A 26,103-nucleotide genomic window follows, 5' to 3' on the forward strand; every position below is an offset into this window, starting at 1 on the left:
ACCTTCAGCAGCAGCCAGGGCTCTGAAGAGCCATTCCTGCCGAAGTTAGTGCACCCTGGTAAATAAATCAGAGCTTTTCAAAAGCCCCAAAGGTTACTGGAAGAAAGGACCCGTTATAAATATGACTTTAAGTGAGATAATTATTTAGCAAATTTAATTTGCACAGTTTTTAAAAAAGATTTCAAAAGGGTGGTGGATGCAGGGACAGCAACTCCCAGAGGAGTTGTTTTCTCAGTGCCCCAGCATTTGGAAAGCTGCAAGTCTGCAGAGTTGGGCTCGGTGCCTACCTGGACAACCACTGTGCCCCCCCTACCCCAGTTTTTGCATCCCCCAGACATCAGCAGCCCTGAGCCTGGGCTAACCCGGGCTCACAGGGGGGCATCTGCAGGAGTAGGTCTGCAAGATAAGCGATGCCTCAGGAGCCAAGAGCTGGGACGCAGGTGGGCAGTGCAGGGGCTGTCCTGCCTTATTTTTAGTGTACTGATTTATTTCAGCAAAACACCAAAGAACCAGCTGGGAAGGATGCCATGGGCGAGGACTGACGGGTGCCGGGGCCCCGCGGCCGGGCGAATCCGCGTCCTGTGACATCTTGCCCTGTCAAGTGCAATTACTGTAATCTTCCACAGCCTCTCAAAATACGGATCCTGGCTTAGAAACCGGGCATCCGCAGCATGAAAGCTGCCTTTGTGCCCGGGCAGAGCCTGGGTGAGCGCCAGCCGTGAGGTGCACGAAGAAAATGAGTTCTCCACGTGCTGGGAGAAGGGAGGAAAAGCAAGCCTTCCCGCCCGGCCCCGCTGCAGATGGGCTGGAGCTCGGCTCCCCACGGTGGCAGCCGGGGCAGAAGGAGCTGCGTGGTGGTCTCCTGTCCCCCTGGGCGTAGCGGGGCCAGTGCCCGCAGGGTGCTGCAGACGTGCCGGACCATGGGAGCGACCCACGGGAAAAAGGTAATGGGGAGGTTTTGTCGCGGGCTGAAGCGGTGGTGGGTTTAGGGAGAAGGCACCGTCTGCTCACGTGTGGCTTGTTTTGCCCCGCGCGTGCTAAGGCGATGGCAGAAGCTGGGGATTAGGGGGAAGGGACCTGCTCTTAAGTAATTCCACCTGATGGGCTCAGCGCTGGGGCCCTGCCAGGGCTTTCAGGACAGCGAGGAGGGGATCAGAGCATGGCAGTAGGACAAAGTTTGGGTTTCTGGGGAGAAATGTCTGATTGCACCCGTCAGCCTGCAGGCTGCGTGCTGCAGATGCAGCACAGAGGAAGCCCCCATGATACACCCGCAGCTCAGCCTTGGCCCCAACTCCCCACCTTTGTGCTCCTGCTCCTAACTGACCCAAACCAGGGGCGAGCAAACTCCCCTGCAGCACAGGATGCTCATCTGCTGGCACAGGCTGCACTCCTGCTATCCCTGGTGAGAAACTCCCTGGAGGTCAGGGCTGTACCCATCACCCCTGTGGCCCCTGGAGACACCCTACGCACGTGCCCTGTGACACCCCTGAGTATTTTTTGGGCTGTGAACAGCTGCCAGCTTCTTCCCAAGGCAGGGGTGAGCTGGGCAGGTTGCAACAGCACCACATGCATCTGCTCTCCTCCAGATGCCCCAGGAGAGAGGCCACAGAGCTGCAAAAGGAAGCAGGGCTGTAAGGGTCAAAGCCATACGGAGGTGGCTGGAGACAGCCATGCCATAAATGTCATTAGGTGTCACTTTGCTTTTACATCTGATGACGTCTGTGCCTGGAGATGTGTCACCACATCTCCAGGTGTCGCCACCGTGTGCTTGGGCCACTCTGCTTTAGTGTCTGGCTCCTCTGCAGCTTCTCTCCCAGCTCCGTCCCAGAAATGCCCTCGTACACCACACTAGGTCAGGAAAAACTGGCAGGTCTTTCTGTCTGAGTTTCTTACCCAGTCTTACTCAGACTACAAGACACTGTTTTAAGAATGTGTATTCAAGTTGTCAAGAGCAATACCAGGAAGACGTTCATGCTTTCACCTTGTCCAGACTCCAGCAGCAGCCATCAGACTTATGATGTCCTAGAGGCTTCAAGAAATTGAAACTTCTGTTCTCTCCCTTCACCCTCTATCAGAAATTGCAAGTGAAATGTAAATGAAAATCCCTCAAAGAACGAGAGTTAGGCTAGGACCCCGATTAGAGACAAGCAGCATCCAGTGGCCCAAAACTGTCGCCAGCTCTTCATCCGTCTTAACCCAGATTCCCTCCCAATTGATAGAAAATGAACCGACCCCCTAGCTTGAAAGTCCATGAAATTGCATTCCCACTATCCTAGGGAAATAATCTCCAGCAGCTACAGTAACTGGAGTAGAAGACTTAGTTGTACCTTTGATTTTAAGCAATGCTCAGCATTTGACATCACACAGCCCAGCAAGGACAGCAAATCCCTCAGGGCTGGTAAACACCTGAATGTAAGATAGGAATAAAACAAAGCCGGAGTGATCTTGGCCCCTCTCACACTTCTGTGGAGCCAAGGCAGCAATAAACTTGCAGAAAAGCTTTGAGGAGTTAGCCTGCGTGCCGTGGGAAACTGCTCCAGCGCCTGATTTAGTGAGAGCTTGCAAACCAGTGAGAGAAAAAATCCTCCCAGCTCGGCCTCCTTGTTCACGGCAGACACAGTCAGTGCAGGGCAGACACTTCGGGGTGATGCTCCCCAGCCATGGCAAGCCTGGCCTTTGCCACAACAGTCCTGGTCCTCCCCTACAGCCCTCAGCATCCCCAGCTCCTGCCCCAGAGCTGTGGCTTCCCCTGGAGAGGGCTTTGGGGGTGGGCTCTGATCTTCCCCCTGAGCAATAATTCAAGAGGGTCAGGAGCAGCTTTGTGGCTCTAGCAAACACCAAGCCCATCCCTGAGGACCTTGTCTCACACTGTCCTGGCCAGCGCTCCCAAAACCCAGAAGGAGAACCAGGGCTGGCGAGGGACCAACAAACATCAGTCTATTTTCCTGTCCCTCAAACAATTGCCAGCTACAGGGGGTGTCACTCGCAGCCCCCCCATTTCCCCGCTGCCCATCAGAGATGCAGATGCTTCAGCCCAGCTCTGAGGCACCCCCGGGACTCCGGATTAGGGCAGCCCCCCCAGCAGGGGCTGAGCTCTGCCTGCAGCTCATCCCCAGCCCTCTGCTCACGTGGCCGTGACCTCCGGGCCTTGGCGTGCTTGCAGGGCATTGCTGCAGCCAGGGAAATAAGCTGGTTAGGTCAGGCTTGGCTCGGAGCCACCTGCTCAGCGCTCCCAGCCCAGCCCCACTGCACTCACGGTGATCTGTGCCATCCTCCTGATGTCTTTTGCCTGGTACTGAACAGGCTTCAAAACCTTCCCCAGGGCTCTCCCCTTGCTGGCAGCCCTGAGCAGCTTCCAGGGATGGGCAGGACGGCTCCACTTCCCCTAGACCCCTCGCAGAAGGTGCACAGAGGGGACCACGGGGGACCGGGGAGCGGGACCAGGGCCAGTGCTGCCCCATTAGCAGTCTGGGCAGAGCCCCTTTCAAGCTCCGAGCACAGCGGCTGTCCAAGGGGCTGGCAGCAGAGGATGTGGAGCACAAGGCAATCCCCTGCTCCGCAACAAAAGGGACCGGAAAGGTTGCCAGCGGGGCTCCAAGGACATTCCTCCTTTCAAAGGCTGCAGCTGCTCCCAAAAACCTGTTCTGGCATCACCACCACCTCATGGTGCCCTGCCTGGGTGCTTCAAGGAGCTGGGGCAGCTCATGGTGCTGGTTCCCTGCCCGCAGGACCCTCACTGCTCTGCACAGCACCAGCCTCTCCTCTGACCCCAACCAAACCCACCTTCGAATAACCCTGCAAGCGCAGCCTCTCCCAAAACAGCTCCCAGGGCAGCCAGGGTTTGCACATCAGCCATTTCCCCAGGGAAAGTTTTTCTGTCCCCAAATTCCCAAGAGTGTCAGTTTACACTAATGTCAGATGAGCCGAGATTAGGAGAGCTTTACTCTGCTGCTGGTTTAAAACAACAAGAGGCAGCATGCCAGCACCAGGGAGAGCCCTGTTTGGCACGGCAGCACCTGGCTGCCCACGCTGGAAGCCAGGGCTGGGAAACCAACCCCTAAACCCCTCCGTGTGCACTGCAGGGGTACGGCACAGCACCCCTGGGGGCTGCAGGTGCTCCCCCAGCCTGGCCTTCTGCCATCACCCACCCTGCGTAAGAAGTGCACACGTAGCTGCACTTGATGGAGTTTTCTCACCAGCAATAACACGCCATTCACACGATACTAGAGGTGAAGGCTACAAAAAAAAAAAAAAAGATGAAAGCTCTGAATGGATGAAAAATCTGGTTCTTGCCATTCAAGAGCTTGGAAACCCTTATCCCAACTACAAAAATCCTGGGCCCTTAGTTTGGAAAATGCAGAATCAAGTTAGGCAAACAAGAGGAGCTGTGTCTGTGGCTGGCAGAGGAGAGGTTTATAATGAGAAGGAAAAGGGTTGCTCCATGCCAGTGCAGCAGAGCACGGGGAGCAAATGGCCACAGAGGGGACCAGCACAGTGCCCATCCTGGCATGGTGACACCAATCACACGAGGCCAAAGCAGGCAGCCCCAAGGCCAGTTGTTTTGTGGCACTGGCCCCAGGAGCAAATCCAAAAATCAGATGGTAGTTTGGATCTGTGATACCTCAGTGTCCTGCAGCATCACACTGCTCAGGGAAAGGATTTGCCACGTGCTGCCTGCAGTTAGCATTGGTTCAGAGGGACGGGAGCAAGAGACGATAACTTGGTACACCAGAAAATTTCCTAAGTGCCTAATGACAGGAGGAAGATATTGATGAAAAGCCCATTTCTAGGCAAAATTAACACATTCCCCGAAAATAACAGTTGAAGCTCATCAGATGCTTCAAACACCTTCAAGCTTCATCTTCTGTGTGACACAGCACAGGCCAGAGCAGGGGAACTGGGGCTGGTCCTGAAACCTCCACAACACCCCTTTAGGATAGTTTTAACCTGCCCCATCATCTTCTTCTGCCCTTTAAGGCCTCACAGGTGGTGACAGCTGAGGGCTCTTAATAAGCACAGACACTGCTCTGGGCTTTGGTAAAGGAGAGGAGAAAAAAAATAATGTGACAGCAACCCTCCTGGGGTGCAAAGGGCATGGGAACAGGTGTCTGCACCCCACACCCTGTCCTTGTCCTTGTCCTCACTGCGTGGGCATCCCCGTGAGGTGGCTCTGACCTGCAGAGCTGGCTGTGCTCTGCAAGGAGGGTCTGAGCCGCACCACTGGGAAGTTTTCACCAACTTGAGCCAAAAAAAAAAAAAAAAAAAAAACACAGAAAGGCTTGTCTGGCAGTGGTGGTGGCTGGCACGGTGGTGCTTGCCGTCTCCAGCACCAGCTTGAGCCACAGAGGAGCTCAGCATGATTTGGGGCACATGATGCAGCGTGGAGGGAGGAGACCGGGAAGATCTCTGTGTGGAAATGCAGCAGCTGCCAGGTTCGGGATGGCTCAGTGGTCCTCAAATAGAAATGGATTAAAGCAATTAAAGGCTTTGCTACTTTGCTGCTTCCCTATGCTCCAGGGGGTTCGCTCGAGCAGCACCTGCTGCTTTCTCATAACGCCTGCGATAACAGGGACATTTCGCCTCTTCACCCGCTGCCTCCTCTGTTCGCAGCCCAGCGGGTGGCATCTGCCCTTGCTGCAGGTAGCAGCCAAACCTCCTCCCTTGTGGCCCCTTCCCTCCTGCCCCTGTTCCTTACAAACCCCGTTTTCCCAAGCTAAGGGGTCACAGCACTGTCCTTGGCCCCTAACCTGCAGTGCCTGGGTGTGACACAGAGCAACAATGCCACTGCAGCTGGCACGGCACCACAAGTAAATGTTGTCCCTGTCACGCATGTGGCATAAGCCTCACTCTCTGAAAAAAAACATTCTTCAAGGCTTTTTATCGTTTCTTAATGGTCTCTCTGCAGCATGACAGCAATTCGTTCCGAAACTGTCGGAGCCCCTTTGTGCCAGTGACTGATGCTCTCCCCGTGCAGTCAGTAGCGTCCCCAGAAATAGCAGCCTGGTGCTCCACATCATCAGTGGAACCAAACCTACTGCAAGGGGCAAAAATAAGCTCTTGAGACAGGTTAAAATAATGGTTTGTTACAGCAGAAGTGCTGCTAACAGCACTCAGATGGGTTGGAACCAGGCTCTGTGCATGGCAAGACCCAAGAGCAAAGAGCTCGGAGCTTCAGGGGACGCGTGCCTCAGGGACAAGGCAAGGTGTCAGGTCTGGGGGCACCATGCTGATGGGTGGATGGACACACAGCTCCAGTTTGTGCTGGGGAGATGCCAGGAGCCTCCCTTTGCCCTTCAGGGGCCTGAGCCCAGCCACCACTCACGCTCATTAACCTGCAGGAAATGCTCGGCCGAGGTCTGGGCAGGAGCAGGGCCTTGCTCCCAGGCTGCTGCTGGCCCACATTAGCTCCCGGTGCCCTGTTTGTGGGCAGCCCCTGAAACCGGCCTTGTTTAACCACTTCCCCGGCTGTGGGAGGGCTGGGCCTGCCTTCTGGGACCAGCCCAGCCAGCGGTGTTTGTGACAGGCACACAAAGGTCAGAGCAGCACTCGTCTGTGTCAAATTGTGTTGTCTTTATGAATAAAATAACACGAAGCGCTATTCGAGGCATTTGAAATTTTCCACTTGACTCGGCAGCAGAGTGGTCACCCGGCCGGCACACCCCGTGAGCAGCATGGGCACAGCAGGGTTGGATCCGGCTGCTTCCCATAAACCCAAGTCACAAACCACGGGTGTCCCGCAGCCCCGAGGCTGCTGGTCGCCCTCCTGAGAGTGTCTGCGTGTGTCCACTCCCAGCTCTGCTCCAACCCAAGAAATGCTGCAGATTTGCACAGGTCAAAAGCCCAGGAATGAAATGTAACACCAATAACTTGATCTTTCTTAAAGCCCTTTGCAACATGATAGTGAGAACAGGCATGGCCATGGCCAGGGACCAGGAGTAACGCAAGCTCACAGCCTGGCTTGGCAAACCTGATCACCCATGGGCAGGCAGGCGTGTGCTGACCAGGACAAGGGCAGCAGGGTGCAGGGCAGCCCAGGACCACCGGGGTTTGGGCTGTCCCACTTCACTCCCACATCCCACATCACTCTCCAACAACGCTGGGTCGTCAAGAAGGGACATCAAGCTGATGGCATGGGGACCTTGCAGGGTGGCTTCATCTCTCTGCACGATGTCATGAGCTTCGTGGGCAGCAGGGAGCTGGGTTGGAGCAAGCCCTCAGTACTGTGGGAGCTCGGAAGGGCCGCAGCCAGTGCAGGCAGGTTTTTCATCTGAGCTCCCCACGCTTAGCACAGAGCCCTGCCATGACATGGGCAGTTCAGTGGCTCTCAGCTGCTGGCTTGGGAGAGCTGGGACGCACCCGGACACTGACACCTGGGTGCCTGCCAGCCCCCATTGCAAACCCTGCCAAAAGAGCGTTGTGCCACAGTGGGCTGGAGCAGAGGATGGGCAGAGCCAAGCTCCCCACCAAGCATCGCTCTGCCCCTGTGAGGCAGAGGAGCTCGAACTCCAGCACTTCCTCAGGGCAGGGCCAGTGGGAAGCTAGCTATGATGCTAGGTGTTAGGACACATTGCCCTTTCCAGGACATGCTGCCCTTTTTCCTTTTGTTTCTCCTTAAAAAAAAAAAAAAAAATTGTCTCAGCAAGCATGTGCAACAGCTTGCTGGATGCAATCAGCCTCTGCACCTCACATGGCAGGACTTTGCAGCAAAACAATCAGCCTGACAGATTTTTGTGCATTTACATCACAGATGGGAAAAAATCTTACTAATCCTCAGAAGTTTCTTCCAGTGGATGATTTCACCAAGGTCTGGATCAGTCCCAGCTGCTGCAAATGAACACAGATAGAGCAGAATTCAGCAGTAATCTAAGAGATATGGGCAACAGCTTACACAACCTCCCAGTGTCCAGGAGCATGTTGGAGACATTTTCATAAGAAGCACTGGGAGCAGCAAGCAGATGCATTTGGGGCTGATAGAAAGCAGTGATAGGGTGTAATTCAGCGTATCTCTGCATCTCATGTTTTGTGGCTTCATCAGAGACAGAAATGCTGGCTTTGATCTGCCAGCTCGCAATGCGTTTTTTCAGGTCATCACAACTTCCTTCAAAGCCTCTGGGCTAAGCAATGAGACCAGTGAATCAACAGATGTGTTCATTCATTGAACCGGTGTCAGCAGCTGCTCTTACAGCATACAGACAGAGCACCTCTCTCCGAGCTCACCGACTCACCAGCAGCTTGGGCAACTTCCAGCCCTGCTGCTTCCTCCCAGAACCAGGTCTCCGGCAGATGCAGATCACTTCTCAGCCTGGGTGGCATTTCGCCTGCGTTAATACGTCTTATTTGCCATGATCTGATTGCAGCAATTTCTTGCCTAATTCATTAGCTCAGACTTTGGCCACTGTGCAACATAGATGCTGTGATGCTGCACCTTAATGGCACCTGTATCAATCTGAACCTGCCTGAAGCCATCCTCCTCTCCCTTTCCAGGATGAGGGCAATTTTCTCTGACTGCTTTCAACAAATCACAAACATGATCCAAAATTACCAGCTATCACCTTTGGTGCGAGTAGATATCAGAGCATCCACGTGTAGATCAAGTTCATTCAGGGAGGCTGGCCTCAAGCTGCAGGACAGCATCACATCCGTCAGCAGGAGCCAGGGAGGAGGATTCCTGCTCAGAGCCAGTGGTTCAAAGCAGCCTGCACCTGAGGAAATGCCACCTGTAGGCATTCCATTGCTTTAGGAGAGCTTTGCCATGCACTGGGGTCAGGGTGATACACAGGAAGTTTGGGTGTACAATAAAACAATAAAACACAGTACGATGATACTTATTATTTACCTTGCTTTATTGCATTTAGCCCCAATTACAGCTGGGCTAACTCCACCTGAAGTGGGAGGTGTCCATCCTGCAGCAGGAGGGTGAAGCGGTTGACCCAGACCTGAGTGACTTCAGTGGGTCCAGAAATCTGTCTGTGGGCAGGGAGCCCAATTACAACCAGCAGCAGCGCTCCCTGCCACCCACGCTCCCCATCACAAGCTGGGAGTGGAGATTTGATAACGACACAGCCCTGGCACTGAGCTCCCCTCGGACTGTCTGCGGGGCCCAGGCACAGAGGAGCCAGTGCTAGGTACTCACTTGGCATATCTGGGATTTTTTTAATAAGAGCAGGCCCAGGGGCCGTGTCCACGCAAGCAGGTTGTGTGGTGACACCTCCCAGAAAGAGTGGTGCACGGACGAGCTCTCTTTGTCACCCCATGCTGGGACATGAAGCCATTTCATAAGAAATGAGGCCTCAATCGAGGCAGCTGGGTGTCTGGAGGAGCCAGATTAATATCACCCTGCAGTCGGCTGCCTTGACACAATAGCCTTCAGGGAGCTACAGAGGAATACAAAGCCTTCTTGTGAATCCCAGAGACTCAGCAGCAGAGGTTAAAATTGCCGACTAATTTAGATAGCAGAGAGAGTCATTGTGCAAGGAATGCCTGGGAAAACAGCTTTGCCATCAGACTGCTTCAGGTTCAGCATGGCAGGTCCTGAACCCCCGAGACCCACTGCCAGCAAAGCAGAGCCCAAGCATGGCAGCTGGTCAGCACTGGGAGGTAGCAGAAAACTTAGCGTGTCTTTCTTCATGTTGATTTACTCAGTTGAATGCTGGTCCTTCCTCCCCCACATCCACCAGCCACAACCGCTCTCATTTGGGAGCTGAAAGCAAGCTTAACATGATGCTTTTTTTCCCCTTTGCCACATCTCCAGCAAACTCGTGGACCCAAAGCTCAGCACCTGCCCTTTTCCTGTTGAGTAGTGACACAAAAGCAGGACAGATGTGCAGCCAGCTCTTCTTTGACTAGAAATCAAGCCATGGTATTTTGAAGCATGCAAGCAAGGAGTCAGGCTCCAGGGCTAGGGTTGGTGTTGGGGAATCAGCTCGGCCCTGAAAGTCATGGGCAGTGCGTGGGCTGCATGGCAGGCTGCAGCTTAGGCAGCTTGTGCAACCAGCACAGCCTCTGCTCTGTGACCCCCCCACTGCCGCAACCCACATCTGGAGGCAAAGGCTCTCAGTGACCTCTGAAATTCAGCCCTTGTCCAGCCCACAGGTGGTGGGGATACATGCAAGTTCTCATCTGCGCATACACACACAGAGGGGAATATGGGCAGCAGGATGCTCTGCTCCTGCTTTGAGTCTCTGTGTCAATGAAATGAAAGGAGGTTAAAAATACAGAGATTTTTAAAGTCTCCATTAGCTCTTCCTACATTTCACCCTCTGTTACAGGGCAATACCCAGACAGTCCTTCTCCATTTCCTTCTCTCTCTTTTCTTCCAGAAGGAATATTCCCTCCAGCCCAGGTGTGCCGGTGGCAGTGGGAAGCCCGTGAGTGGTGGCTCAGGTGAGTGTTGGAGCTCCTGTAGTGCACACTGCTGCACGGGGGAGGGGTTGGCAAAATGATCTGGGGGGCCCTGCACACAGCCAGCACCACCAACAGTGCTGGACAGAAACACTGGGTGAGCTTCTGCAAGCCCAGACTGACAGTGGACATGGGGCGATGGGCAGCACCCAGCTGAGAGCCTAAAGGAACCACTGGGGCACTTCAGCTCCTTCCCCCCCACACTATCTCCACAGCCTCAGGCTCCCCAGGCCAGGACAAGCCCTGGGCAGCAGAACCAGGCTGCTCAGCCCCTGCACCTCCCCCCGTGCCCTTGCCCCTGGGACAGCGCAGTGCTGGTGCGCAGCGGGTGTTGCAACACACTGGGAATGATCACGATAACACGAGCGGTTGCCCTGGTGCCGGGCTTTGCTGTTGCAGTGCTTGCTAAAGAGAGTGGGCGTGCGGCTTCCTCTGGGCCGATCTGATTTCTCTGGGAGCGTGGTTAAGGCACACTCAGGAGAAATCACCCTCCGTGGAGCAGGGACGCAACCTCTCGGTGCACTCAGGCGCCTGGGCAGGCGGGGAGCTGTTTTCTTTGCAGGGGGGGGGGAAATCAACTAGCTTGTTCCTCACGCCTGGGAAAACATCATCCGGCAACGAAAAGCAAAAGGAGCAAGTTTTGGGGGTCCGTGGGGTCCCTGCAGGGTGGCAGGGAGGAAGCTTCCACAGGAGCCTCTGTCCTCACCCCCACCAGAGAGACGAGGCAGGAGCTTTGTGGGACCCGACCTAAAAGTTCATCAGCGGGAGTGCAGGCGGGCAGAAGCAGCAGCCCCATGTCGTGGGACACGGGGCAGTACGGGGCCACCGGGCTCCCCAGGGCCACGCTGCAGAAATCAGGTAAGCCCAGGGCCCCCAAGATGTCCCGGGGTTCCCCACATCCCCGTGTCCCGTACCTGCACTTGCTGGGCATGGGCTGCTGAGCTCCCATGGGGATGTTCTGCACCGCGTGCCTGTCTGTGCACAGGTGACTTTGGACCCTGCTTTAAGTTTGGTTTGGGATATCATGTTTCTGTAGTTCTGCAGTGGCACTTCAGAAGCTTCCCTTCCAAAACAAACCCATATCCCTCAGGGAATTCCCCAGGAGAACCCATGCTGAAGTTCGATGTTCCTGGGGAGGAATTAGGCTGGGAAGGGGGTACTTGCTAGTGTAATCCCTACGGTTCAAAGTGAAACAATTTTCTCTGCATTCCACAAAATACCTTTGAGCTACGTTAAAATATTCATTAATGATTGATGCGTGTCTCTACATAGGTTGGCAAATGCACAGAGCAAATATTTGATGATATATTAAAAGCAAGTTTGCGACATTATCAAGGACTGCTGAGCATCTGTCACTGCTTAACAAAACTAATCGAGCCGTTCCACATGCTGCTTGCAAAAGGCACAGGCAGGCTTTCCTTGGTAATTGTTAACAGAGTGGGATCCCTGCCTCAGCACCCTTGCTTATCACAGTCCAAGGTAATTAAATGAAATTATTAACCAACATGCCCAGTCCCGCCTGTCTCCAGCAAGAGAGGAGGCTGCTGCTGCCTAAACACTACGAGCATTTCCACCCTCAGCCAGCCCAAGCCCGTGCAGAAACTTCCAAGCACCAGAGGGCTCGGCTCGCCCCAGCTAGCCAGGATCCCTCTCTTGGGGTCCTTTCCTATGGGGCATCTGTGGAGTGGTTGTAGCTGGTGACAGGTGCTCAGGAGGAGTGTGTGGGACTGGGGGCACTTGTTGGACTGGGAGGAGCAGTGGCTGTATTGGTGGTGGCACTGGGTTTACTGGTGGCAGCCCCATCCCCTGCGTGGGCAAGGGCAGGGGCAGAGGCAGGATGGTGCTGTGGGGAAGCAGGGCCAGGACACATAGGGCCTTGTTGTCCCTGTTGGCATCCTCAGAATGATAAAATCTGCAGAGACCGGTGGCAGGAAGCAGGGACAGAGCGAGCACAGACACAGCAGGGCCCAACCCCTCGCTCCTCTCACAGGAGGAAGGGCCAGAAATGCTGGCATATTGCTGCTTTCCCTACAAAGCCGCTCATCACTAAGCACTGCTCTTACACCTCCATTAGGGTGGTCTTTCCCTTTCTCAACCTGCAACCCTGTGGGGTTAATTTCTGAATTTCAGTGCTGAGCTGCCCTGTGGTGGGCACCTTCTGCCCTGAGGAGCGACCCCATAGCTGGGACACATTTCCCAGAGCAGCCACATCAAGTTACATTTGCCTCATTGCATTATAAATACCAGAATTAGGCTGGCTTAATTATTTAAAAGCATAGATTAAAAGCAGACAAAGGCTCTTTGCCTCCTTTCTGGAGCACGCGTATCATTCATCGGAGACGCGGTCGCCCAGTGACAGGCAAGGGGAGTGTGCCAGGCCCCTGGGATGAGAGGCTCCCGAGCTGCCAACCCCACAGGAACCAGGGGAGAGGAAAACCACAATGAGGATGGGGAGGATAACAAGCAGCATCTGCCAAGCTTTGGGCTTGCTGTGTTATTATTATTATTATTCTCCATCACCAGGGCCGGAAGCCGTGGCAGTCATTAACGTGATGGCAGGACTGGTGTTTTGCTCGGGGCATAACAGCAAGACGGGTTGGGTGTTTGTGCTTCTCATATTTGAGAGGCAGGCACAACCCCACCGTGTTTTTTACTTGTAAATGTGCAAGGGAAATGCTGAGCCAGCACAAACACCCGGGTATCCCAAGAGCCTTCCTCCCTGGGGTGCTGCTAGAGCAGACAGCACATCACCAGGCCGCCTGTGAGTTTGGAAGGGGAGCCCAAGCAACTCTTGTTTTCCAATACACCACCGCCTGTCAAAGTCCCTGCTCCCAACTGCTCTGTTTGATCCGGTGTCTGCACCACGTGTACGGATGCTGAGACACACGGCAGCCTGTGTCTGGCACTGCCAGTGTGTTGCTGAGGTCCACCCCAGCAAGAATTCATCTCTCAGCTTGTAAGGCCAGGACAAGCTGCTTGAAGCCCACATGGATGAGGGCAGCTCTAGAGTCCCCCCACTCCCAGCTATTCTGACTTCATAAAGCACTATTTATTAACATCAGGAAAGTCATGCAAGTTGGCACTGCCAAGAATTCAAGAATCCGATATGAAAGACCAGCTTCCATCATAGTTCTTTGTAGGACTGAACATACACGACCTCTTTTGCCGTGACACTGCAGTGGGAGAGGCCACAGGGCCAAACTCCAACTCCACCTTAAACATGGAAATGTCCTGACCACGAACAGTCATTGTTTATAACTGTGTTTATAATCCTTAAAGCAAGAAGTGGATCAGGAGCTCCCAAGGGCTGCCTGAGGGGAGGAAGGGTTGGAAACCTTATCCTCAGGAGAGGGGGGCTCCCCAGAGAGCAAACAGGATGAGCCCATGGTGTGGAAACACCAGGGCAGCCATGGCCATGAAAAGGGGCTTAGATCCTGTAAAAATAAAAAATACGTGCAGACCTCAAGATCTTTGCACCCCTGAATCCAGCTCAGAAATCTTCCCCATGCTCCATTTCTGCCCACTGTGGGCTCATCCACAAAAAAAAAAATATATATATATGTATTTTTTAATGTATATTATAAATATTTATTCATTTATTTATTGAATTCTTTCCCATTTTGAAAAGTTTCTCCCAGATCAATCATATCACAAACTATTCTGCACTGATGTACCTAACAAGATCCCACTAACATGAAGAAACTTTTGTTTGGAGTTTTGTTTTTTAGAAAATGCTACATTTCTGTGAGAGGAGGCTTTTAAAGGAGATGAGCTGGGTGCTGGGGCAGCTGGCGGCACCGCAGGGAGCTGCTGCATCTTGTGCTTGCTCTCTGGCAGACACCACTCTGTGGCAGTTCAGAACAGAAACACCAAGTTCTTGGGAATGGCAAAAAATCTCCAGAATAGAGAAGATTTCCCACTGTTGCAGGCAGATGTGTCATGAACTCAAATTATTTTGCAGTTCTTATTATTCATGCAAATAGCTTGAAACTGGCTTTACCGATCTGTATTAAGCACGATGGTTTGCAGCCCCATTCCTTGCAGGATGCGTGTGACCAGCTTCTTTCAGCAGCCCGTCATTAATCTGCGAGTTCTTTAAAAAAAAAAAAAAAAAATCATGAACAAATGCCAGGCACTTAGAAAACCAGAGGCTACAATTTTAAGTGATCATTTCTGCCCAGGAAACCTCAGGTCAGTGGTTCGGCAAACCCAGACCTGGGGCTGTGAGCTTAAATCCACATTTTTCCCCCATTTCATCTCTTCCACCAATTACCAGGGTTTCACGGAATCACAAGCAATAACCACATCTGGCCCTGGCTCCCATTCCCCGAATAATGCCTTCTGCCTATTTTTACGTGGATGACATTTCACGGAGGCTCACTCTCTGCCCAGAAAGGTGTTCCCATAAAATATTTTTAACAAGAGCAGTTTGGCCATTTTCTGCCACTATTGGAAAAGCTCTCCCTAGACGCTCTTGTTGGGAAATCAGTTCTCAGCAGAAATAAGTCTGCAAACACTTCAGACGGTGGAGACTCATTGACTGGAAACACTCAATTTTCTCTCCAATCCCTTCTGTATTTTCCCCCTGGGAAGGGCGGCTGGAGCTGGGCAGCCAGAGCAGCACCCTGGTTGCCAGCCCTACCCGGGGTTGATAATCCCCTTACAACATTCCTGGGGATTATTTTCATCCCGGCGGCTGGGAGCAGCACAGACTGTGTAGCCGCAACACAGAGGGGCAGCCTCACAGAGACAAGTCATTAAATCCTAAATAAATGCTCTGTGGAGGACATCTCCAAGCCCTGATACCAAATACAGCAGCAAGGGAAGCACAGCTCAGCCCCGGCAGCTTTACCAGCCCCTGGGCACGAGCATCCCTGTCCTCTGCAGGAGCAGGCTCAGAGCTTTGTCCTCCCAGTGCCCCAAGCAACACACCACACTTTACACCCCTTGAGGGTATATTTAAGGTGTTATTTGCGACATTCAGGTTTTCAAAGGCATTTAATGTCTCTCCAAAACTGTTATGCTGTTTCCCAAAAGATTGAGGCCAAGCATAATCAGAAGTGGAAAGAATTTGGGCCAGAATTGCAGACTCGCAATTTTATCAAAAGTCTCCCAGAACTGGGGGATTTATAAGGATTTCCAGGAACCTGAGCTTTGCTTTATGTCAGAGCAGACCAAGCTATTATAAAATAATTTTCCTCCAGGCAGTCCCACAACCAGGGACAGGCCAGGGAAGGGGGTGCTGGGTTTTCAGCACCTCTGAGATGCTGAGCGTCTCCTGTGGGGTCTCCCAGGAGGCAGATGAAGGCTGGGAGCTCATTTCATAGCCACGGCTAGGAGAGGAGCTGCACCATGCCTGAAGTCCAGAGATGTGCCAGCAGCCCCGGCCTCATCATCCAAAAACCTGCTTTGTACATACAGAAAGTCACTTGGAAATGCAGCTTTCCTAGAAAGCCTCGGGCTTCTAGAAATAAGGAAGGGGAAAATATTTAAAAGCAAGCAAAACACTAAATTCATTGAAGCAAACACAGCTACTTTTTAAAAGCCACAGTCCAAAGCAGATCTATTTGAAAGGTCACACTGTCTTTCCGAGTACAGCAGAGGGTGTCAAAAATGCACATGCTTTTTTGTTGTTGTTGTTTATATCTTGCCAAGAACAATATAAAAATGTCTAACACCTATCGCCGATTTATGGTGGTGGCCCAGGAGGTGCCAGAGCTGAGGCTTGTTCATTGATCTACGGCCGAATCATGCAAAAACAGACATCCTGCTGTAAATCCACCGCAGAGACCTGGTTTGATTTACACCTCCAGCACTATAAATAATGACAAAACACAGTCTGATAGCAGTCTGTCTCCCCATACACGGGTATGAATTACATCAGGTCTCAATGATAGATCTACTGCAGGAGGAGCATTCTGCCCAGGATCCCTTTTTGCTTGCAGAAAGGATGTCCTGTCCTTACTCCCAGCATAACCCCAAGCTGTGCTTCAGGTTGCAATGTTTTGGTTTGTTTTTGTTTTTATGTTTTAATGGTCAATGCAAATACAGACATTCCTTAAATTTTTCCACACTAAGGTCTTATGGTGACTTAAAGTGCAGTTCCTGGAGGGAGGTTCGTGGCTCCTTCCAGCAACCTCAGCACACAGCAGCATGAGACAAATCATTGTGTGGGCACCTATATGCCCCTGGGCACATCCAGCACAGCGACAACCAACCTAAAAGCTTCCTGTGGTGTCCTGGCCCCCGCAGCATTGTTCTGCTCAGGCAAATTACACTCCTTGCAAGGACTTCTGCATGCTCATTTATCAGCCACCTGGGCAGAAACACTTCCAGCCTACCTCAGTGCCTCCCACTCCTTCCTTCCCAACATCTCCAGTTGCACCAGTTTCAGAGAAAATCCCTCCATCTACCTCTGGTAAATAGGTTGATTTTTTTTTTCACTGCTGCCTTTCACAAACCTCAGCCATGCAGCACATATAAATAGCCACGTTCTCCAATTCAAAACCTCCAGGCTCACCATGGCACTGCCCCAAAATTCTGCAAAACCAGGCAGCCCACAGGGCAGGGGGGTCCCTGATCATCCTGGGGGTAATTCCAGATTAAAACCCTGTTGTGCAGACAGCTGACCAACAGTGGTGCTCCTATTAAAAACCCTTGGCATTCTTTGAAATGTACTTGTTTTGTTAGAAGAAAAAGCCACCACTTTGTCACTGGAAATGGAAGCTCATCTTTTTCATTCACACCAAAACAAACCTTTGCTTTTGTACCTTCCTTTCTTTTCCTTTGTCCACCTCCTTTCCTATGGAAGAGAAGACCCCCCAAAAGGGAAGAATTAGGAGAACAAACCGCAGCAATTTTACCCTGGTTAAAAACCCCGTGTGCTTTCCACTGTTCAAAAGCCATCTTTCATGTAACAAAAGTCAGCCATCAGATGGTGCTGCCTTAACCTCTGGCTGCTCTGCAGCTCTGCATCTCTCCAGCCCGCGCACCAGCCGCAGCAGGGTGAGATCCAGCCTGGTGCTTCCATCAGTCAGCAAAACTCTGCTCCTTCCCTGCTGCCAGCAGCCGCGTGTGATCCTATGGGAACATAACCCGGTACAAGAAATCACTGGTCCCAGCTTCCAAGCACCCTTTGAATACATACCGAACTATTCACCCCAATTACACTCATGTAATGGGCTCTGATCTGTTTTCCTTTGTTCCCAAAGCAGCAGGGCACTGGCCACATTAACATTCAATGAAAAGTTGTTTGATATTGAATCATTTCTTCAGCAGTATTATTTCTTACACAATTCTGTTTGATTGCAATCCACTTTACATTTGCTGAGTACTTACTGACTGTGAAAGAATGGCATAGCCTGCTTTCTCGTGCTTTTTTTTTATTATTGATTTCTTTTTTAAAAGGGTTTTATTCATTTTGTACATGAGACTGTGATAAGAGAGAGAGACCATATTACTGAACAAAAGCTGTTTTCCTTGCTGCTCCATCAATCCATATAGCCTCTCACTAGGTACCCCAAAATACTGTAATAATGAAACACTTGGAGCTGTGGAGCTGCCTACACCCTTTTTCTGGGACTTTTTGTTCTTACTGGTAAACTTTCAAATTGCTCAAGTGAATAGTCAGGAATTAATTGCTTTTCCTGGGCCCCTGATTAGACCATGCACTGGAATAATTGCAGTCAGCTCTGCACTTAAAGCACAGCCCGCTGCATGTATCCCGTCTTACAATGTGCTTTGCGCTCCCTTTGTATAGTTGTGTGGGTTCTTTTTTTTTGTAAAGGAGAAGTGTAGAGAACTTGGAAAATACCAGCAGTGAGAATACCCTGTGGGTTGCCTGAAATCCAAGCTGCCACTACTTAGAAAATTGCAGGCCCTTGTTCTCACATCCAGAACACACAAATTGTTACTGCACGTGTGAGCTATGCTTTCCTTGGCATTGGGCTGGGTCCTGGCTTCTAGGTCAGCAGGGTGTCACCAAAATTTGATGTTGGTGCTTCCTTGGACCCCCCAAATCCTGCAGCTTCCCCCCCTGCAGGAGCAGAGCCCAGCACAGCCCACGGTATGGCTGCTCCCAGCCTCAGTTGGGCTGATCTTGTGTTAATTAGTCCTTGGCACTCAATGCTGCAGCCACCGAAGCAAGTGGCTGGCAAGTCATTTAGAAGTGATCTAATTAATACGTGTCTCTCCAACAACGCAAAGGGAATATTATACATATGTATATATATTCCCAGCAAAGGGAATATTTTTTAAACCTTTGCAAAATGCCCCAGCACAGCCACCTGCCCAGGGAGGAGAGCACCGGAGGGCTCCCACACCCCTCGGATGCCACCTCTCCTGCCACCTCTCTCTCTTGTCTTCCAGCCTCAATGTACACAGAAATCCAGCGGGAACATCCCGACAGCAGGAATATCCTGACTCACCCAGACTACATAGATGGAAACCCGGACCTGATCAAACCTAAAAAGCTCCTCAACCCCGTCAAAGCTTCAAAGAGTCACCAGGAGCTGCACAGAGAGCTGCTGATGAACCACAAGAGGTAAGAGGAGGTCACAGACTGCGGTGCTGAGCCCTGGCACAAGTGCCAGCGACGGCCTGCATGCAGGAGGGGCAGGATAAGCCTGCATGTGAACATGGTGTAAAACCTGACGTAACCCTTTTTGCTGATGTGGCAGCTTATTTTTAAACAAAAACAGAGCTAAAGGCCCCTGCTCTGCCATCTCCACCTCTCCAAAGCTCTTGCCAAGCCCACCCCAATGTGCAGCCCTCCTCTACATTCTACCCAGAGGCAGTGAGAGGTGCAGGCTGGATGCAGCTACTGGAGCTGTGTGAGGGCATTGCTGTGAGATTATTTGTACATGGAAAAGGCTAATCACTGCTTCCCTATAAATCAAGAGGCGCCTAGGGCAGAGATACAGCTAGTGTTCACATCCCTTATTCCCCACCCCATCACCCCAGTTTAAGTCTTTGGGGGTACAGATACAACATCAGGATAATGACACCAGGGTCTGAGAACCTACCTCCACATCAGCCCCTTGTGGAAAGCATCTGAACCCAAGTGCAACAAAAGCATGCTCAGTTCAGAGCCTGTCTAGCACAGCAAGAAATCTGCTGGCTTTATATTAAAATGATCTGAACACCATGAAATATTCTGACATGATCACACTTTGACTCCCTAATTAAAAGGAGCAGAGCCTCTGTTCGAAATGACTGCTCTCATCACGAGAACCAGACACATGCGTTAATTGGGCAAACAATCACGCCTGCCAGTAAGGTGCATTACCCAGTTCTGGCACTGCCTGGGCTCAGCTTGGATTTGACTTTCACAGAAGCAGAAAAATTACAGGGACCGTGCCCAGGCCATTCTCCAGCATCAAGGCAGAGCCAACTAAACCAGCCAGGTATCTTTAAAACCCTGTCTTGACAGAGACCATATCCCACCTAGTGATGCTGCCCAGTTAAAGGTTCACCCAGCATCCTTAGCCTGGATCTCCCAGAACATTATTCCAGTTTAACCCCCACGGAACAAAGCACCAAGATGTTCCTGCAGTGAGGGCAGCAGAAATGAACAGCAGCAGATGTGGGGCACCGGGCTAAACCTCAAACTGGCAAATGCCAAGTGGCATCAGCACTTTGGCCTTGAGCCCTGTGCCTGTCACCATAGCGTACCCACATGTGCCATCAGGAGCTGGCAGGAGCCCCACCACGGCCAACCTGTGTCCCCGGCCCCTGTCCTTTGGTGCTGCATGGCTCAGGGACAGGCGCTGACTGAGGCAGCAGTTCAAGCCTGCTACAGCTCTGGCCTCCCAAATGATTTTCAGCGAATGTGTGGAGCAAATCCCACAGCAAACAACAATCCATCTGGGCTGGTTTCTTATTGTTGGGATTTTTAATAAAATATGTTTAACCAAAGATTTTTATTTTATTTTTTGTTTAAAAGCAGGAAGAGATCAAGCCTTTACTCATCCAGCTTAGAGCCTGGTCAGAGCCAGATCAGTTTAAAGTCTCTCTTGGTGAGTCCGGCTCCCAGGACGATTGATGCTGGCAGCACTGGTGCAGGTTCACAGCAGCCAGAGAGCTGGCACTGGTCTGCCAGAGGGATGGAAGAGTAGCATCGATACATGTCCTTAAGTCACCAGCAAATCCAACAGCTTTGCTCTCTGCTGCATGGTCCTGTGGAGGGCAGGAGAGGAGAGAGAAGGATCAGTGCTTGCTCCCATTTCTGCTTTGCTTTTTCCCCTTAGGCAGAAACAGGAAGCAACCCACAGCAGTGGCTTCTGCAACAAAACCCTTACCTTAGTCAACACCTCTGGGTACTAACAACACAGGCTGATTTAACCAAAGAGCAGTAATAAATCCAAAGACAACATTGCAAACTCTGTGCCTCCAGCAACCCAAGGCAGGCCTCCAGCCTTGAAAAAGCCATCTCTGCCGCAGGAACCCCAGGCATCCCCATGTTACAACACCTCTCCTGTGACTTTTTTTTTAGGACCTGAAATATTCTCAGCCTCCTGATTTTAACGAGTGTTAAACCCAGACCAGGAAAGTGGTCAGGGTCTGGTCCTTCCCCACGCAACAGCTACAATGTCTTCAGCTCCTCTTTAAAACATTACTTCAGCCAACTACATCTACTTCTGTATTTTCTTGCAAAATTACTTATGTTGCACTTGCCATTGCAGAAGATAACCTGTTTAAAAGCAACCTTGATCTCTTAATAATCTGTTCTTCTGCAACACAAAAAACATGCAGTTGCAATGGAGTCTGCCCGGAAGCCAGCAAAGCTTTGACTACCTGCATTGCCACGTCCATGCTGCTTTTAGGGGGCAGAAGCTAGTAGAAAATTGGTCAGGGTGAGATGTAGGAGACAAACCTTAGTGCTTAAATTCAGGCATGGCAACATTCAAAGAGTTAAGTTTCTGAAATTTGTTTGGAGTTTTCCTTTCAGCTCTTTGCCAGGTATTTAAGCCTTGCCTGTGTCCTTGCCATAGCTCATTTCCAGTGATTCCACCACCAATGCAGCTTTGCTTGGGATGTGTTGGGTGATGAAGGGGAGCCAGGTACCCACCTCAGGAGAGGACTTCTCCTTCTGGCCTCTCGGCCCAAGCTCTCCACGTGAACAGGGATCGCTCAGCAATCAGCTCAACCCTCAGCTCTGAAGCAAACCTGGGATGCGAGCTGCCAGGACAATTACTGCAGTTCAATGACTACCCCTGCTGGTGGAAAAAAAAATCTTCATTATTTAAAATTCTTTCAGTGCGGCTGAAGCCGTCACCGACATAAATAATGCTAAAACCAGCACAAGCCAAAGGAACAGCAATTTCCATTCCTGCACGGAAAGCTGTGGCACCTTGGTGTCAGGAGCGAGAAGGGTTTGGGGCTGCCAGGAGGGCAGGGTCACACTCAGTGTAGCAGCTCCAGCCCTGATTTATCTGTTTTTGATCCACAGGGGCTTAGGTGTGGAGAGCAAGCCAGAGCTGCAGCGGGTGCTCGAGCACCGACGGCGAAACCAGCTCTTCAGACAGAAGAAGGAAGAGGAAGAGGCAAAGAAATTGCAATCACCCTTTGAAAAGGAGCTGCTAAAGAGGCACCAGAGGCTGGATCAGGTAGAACCAAGTTGTCAGTCATCCCCAGGTTATCCTAACCACCCCATGAGATGGCTTGGCTACGGCTCAATTCAAGGAATAGTGCTGACACTCCTCCATAAAACAAAAGCCAGGGTGCATCCCTCTGCCATCCTATGCAGCTGCACTGCCTCGTCCTCACAATCAGACCCGCCTAGCTCATGTCACCTCCATGTGTCCCTGGCCCTGCGTCTCCTCCAGGTCCCATGGGGTGTCCTCTGTTGCTCTCTGTGCTTGTCCACCACTGAAATAGCTGCAAGCAGCCAGTCAGCTTGCTGCCTCTGAAAATAAATTCATTCCCTGTCCTACTTGTCAGTATTTGCACTAAAGATGGATGTCAATGGTTTATTTAATTAATGGCACAACAGCTCCCTTTTAATCATATCAGCCAAGCCAAGACCACCAGAAAATCAAAGCCTGACCCTCTCAGAGAAGAATCAGGAATACGAAACAAGGCAGTTTAGGGGCAGAGCCATAAAGGCTTTGCACATCGAAGTGAGGCAGCACAATGAGTTACTCCCCTTTAGATGATACCTAAAGCTGAGAACGTTCCCCAGGCTCACAGGCCTCCTGTACCCGGAGGGACTGAAACCTCTTCCTCCCTCTGCCATGACAGCTCTACAGAGAGGCAATCCCTGCTTACGTGCTGGAGAGGTTCCTCCCTGGAGGGAAAAATAGATGCTCCAGTGGGCCAGAAAAAGAAGCTATGGGTGAATGTGGCTCTTAATGGTTTGGAAAAAGAGAGCACTGACATGTGCACTTACACAGTTATTCAATTCTGGGCAATAATATCTGGACACCCAGCAATAATGAACTCAGACTTTTAATGTAGCTAATGCACTTCTGTCCTGTAGCAGACACAGATAACGGTGACTCCTCTTTATTACAGCTGGAGAAAGAGCAGGAGAAGGAGGAAGACCATGCACCAGAATTCATTAAAGTAAAAGAAAACCTGAGAAGAACATCAACAGTGACTGGAGAAGAGAAAGCAGCATAGCTTCTGCCAAAACTCACTGGAGATCCTACCAAGGCTGACATCTCTGTACATGGTGGACATTCAAAGCCGCATCTTTGGGGCTACTTACAGTTATTAACACTTGCTCCAGTAGAAGGCACAAAAAGGTTTTCTCATCCCAGGAAGGTCTTATGGTGGAAAAGGTGCAGCATGCACTGAAGAAGTACTCAGGCAAGGAGATGCAGAGAGAAGCAATGCCCCTTTCCTCCCAGACTGTGGGTGCACACTAACTTCCAGCTAACTCTTGGTTAACCCTTGAGGCACAGTGACCATGCAAGGAGGGATGGGCATTCCCACAGGTTTGGGGGACCCCATATCTCCCCAGAGGTGGGCTCACCAAGCTGGGGACATTAGGAGGGCAGCTGCAACTCTGGGAACCCTGTGTGTTAGCGCAAGGGACAATCCGTGCGTCACTGAGAACAGCCCAGGTGACTGTAAGGGCTTTCCCAAGAGTTACTGGCATCATGCCACTACATGAGTCCAGCCTTGCTGAGGCTGTGTGTCCCAGCAGCATGGCTCTGCCATTAAACAATGAAAAAAATCAACCCCTGTGTGCCCACACCAGCTCAGCAACGGCCAGCGAGGTTCAACTGTTTTCATGAGCACCTTTAAGCTGCATTTCAAACCTGCTTGTGAACAGCTATTTAGCTATTTATCCAGTTCTGTGCTCAGGCAGAAGATATATTGGGCTATCCCATGAAATGCCTGAGTGAGAGGAAAATGCTTTATGCACAAAGTACAAGCCGGGAGCTTTCAGCATGGGTGTCAGTGGAAGCATGCGGTGACCAGGCAGCAGAGCCAGCAGCAACAAACTGCTTCTTGCCTCTCTGCACAAAGATGCTGCTGCAAAGCCACTTGTCAGTGCTTCTTATCCCTTCTTCCAGAGGTCAGTGCTGCCTCACACTGCAAGGCTAAAAATCTTCTTGCTGCTGGTAGAGCAAAGCTGAAGTAGATGGTGCCTTTGCACCACGTATGGACAGAGGCCACCACATTTATGGGGCACCTGTGCCCTGAGGTGTCCACATATAGAGCTACAATTGCTCCTTCAGGTAGATCTCAGCTTCTTGGTTCTCACACAGCCCTGCTACAAAGCCTGAACAGCATAACTCACCAACTGCCTTCCAACACTGGTTCTTGAATGGCAAGAGTCAATGGCTGTAGTCAGCTGGGAAGGTGATACCTGATTAACACTATCTACCATCCACATCTGCAGTGGATCCATACGTAAATTAAGGAGAGGGGGTGTTTATTAAGGAGAGGGGGTGTTTAATAAGGAGAGGGGGTGTTTAATAAGAAGTTACTAATCCATTCCCTAGTCTCTCTGGTCCAGCAGGGCGTTTCATTTCAGAGGATTGTTGCTCAACCTGGCAACTTGAGTAAAACATCTGAGCCACATCATGCGTCAAGAGAAGCGATACAGATACAAGACTTCTGGACAGCCTTGCATTATAAAAAAACCCTTAACCCAGTTCCAGCCCTCAAGAGCCCCACCTCACAGCACAGGCCCTCGCTCAACATGCTTATTCTAAACAGGTTTTTATTTCAGAAATCCAGTGCATATGGTTCCTATGGGTCAAACAAGATCTGAAAGGATTTGTTTTGTCTTTTCCCACTGTAAAGTTTTTCACATAGTCTATGATAAAAACAGTGAGGGAGAAGCAGCATTGAGCATTTTTTCAGGGGGGGGGGGAAAGCCAGATTTCTCACAGATAAAATTGTGTTGCTTAGGATGCTTGTACACAGCTGTAGAAAATGCTTTACAATATTCCATCCATAACATCAGTTTAAATAACAAACTGAGTTGTTGTTTTGTGAGAGGTTATGGCACAGATCAAGTAACCTTGATCAAAGAGCTCCAAAAAATTAAGCAAATTAATTTGTAATTTTGCCACTGATGGAAATGCGCTCCAGAAGAGACAATCTGTCACTCCATATGCACCAGCAAAAACAGTGCTATCGGCTCATCCCGTCTGCAACAGGGGCACTTATGCAAGTCCTTGGTTGGGAAGCCTGGACAAACTGAGTGCTCAGAGTAGGTTGGAATTATTTTGCCATGGTCTTCTTGAATACATGGATATTATCTGAAAAACTCAAGGTGTCTTCCTTTAACTCAGTGTTCACCAAGCATGGAGAGGGGCCGCATACCTTTGCAGTCTGGCACTGCTGAGAGGGAGTTGGTTGTCCAGAAGTGAAAGGGAGGGCCAAATCATACTGTCCTAGCTGAGAATAAGCTAACAGCACCAAAAGAGATCCTTCCAGCTGTGGAGTCAACGGAGAGCCCTGACACGGGGAGGGCAGGGCAGCCCATGCGCCGGACCCAAGCTCCATATACAATGCATCGCCCCATGCTTGAGCCCCCCTGTGACAAGGCTTCAGAAGTGATGTTTTAGTTGGATTAAAACCCACGGCGCACTCAAACAGAGCTCTTCATGCCTGGACGAACCTCCCTCACACACTTGTTCGTCACAACACAATCAACGCAGAGGTGGCACTGTCTGGGCACCAAGGGAGCATTGGACTCCAACAATCCCAGTAGAATGTAAAATACACCAGTGTGGACATGGTCAGGATGAGATCCTGAGATGTCTTCGTATGTTGTTTCCTCCTAAACAAATTCCTGTGTTTCAGGTCTAATGCTCTACGCCCTAGAACGCGTTCCTGAATAGACATGATGTATCCAGAAGGCACAGATAATAAGAGTATTGAGGGAAGATATATATTTTTTTTGCACTATGTTTCCTATGTGGTATATAGTTTATATTGTGTTGGTGTTTATACACTTATATACATTTGTGTATATATTACATTTGTGTATCTACTACATTAACTGTCACTGCTCTGTTTAATGCGGACACTTCTGAAGAAACAAACTAAACTGGTTGTATTTTTTGCTCTTTTCCACAAGGAACTGAAAAGGCTCCAAGGATGCAAGCAGACAACAGCCAAATAAACTGATTGAACATAAAAACCACTTAAGTCTGACAGTGACTCGTTCATCAGCGCTGTGTTAACTTACTCATCAACAAGCTGTTTCCATCTGTACCCAACACTGCATTCGTTGCT

General features: G+C 50.8%; 1 protein-coding gene across 1 annotated transcript; it reads left to right on the plus strand.

Moving 5' to 3' along the window:
- Positions 1-652: 652 nt before the first annotated feature.
- FAM107A (family with sequence similarity 107 member A) lies at positions 653-26,008 on the plus strand. Its single transcript, XM_084530995.1, has 5 exons — positions 653-944; positions 10,320-10,383; positions 18,769-18,943; positions 21,851-22,007; positions 22,915-26,008. The coding sequence occupies exons 1-5, from the start codon at positions 801-803 to the stop codon at positions 23,020-23,022; spliced, it is 648 nt and encodes a 215-aa protein (XP_084387121.1). The 5' UTR covers positions 653-800; the 3' UTR covers positions 23,023-26,008.
- Positions 26,009-26,103: the final 95 nt, after the last annotated feature.

This window comes from Aythya ferina (assembly GCF_964211825.1).
Source record: "Aythya ferina genome assembly, chromosome: 10".
Lineage (NCBI taxonomy): Eukaryota > Metazoa > Chordata > Aves > Anseriformes > Anatidae > Aythya > Aythya ferina.

Coding starts and splice junctions, on each gene's coding strand:
- FAM107A (XM_084530995.1), top strand. CDS start 801: ATGGGCTGGAGCTCGGCTCCCCACGGTGGCAGCCGGGGCAGAAGGAGC. Junction 945..10,319: donor GAGCGACCCACGGGAAAAAG/GTAATGGGGAGG, acceptor CTTTTCTTCCAG/AAGGAATATTCCCTCCAGCC. Junction 10,384..18,768: donor GCCCGTGAGTGGTGGCTCAG/GTGAGTGTTGGA, acceptor CTTGTCTTCCAG/CCTCAATGTACACAGAAATC.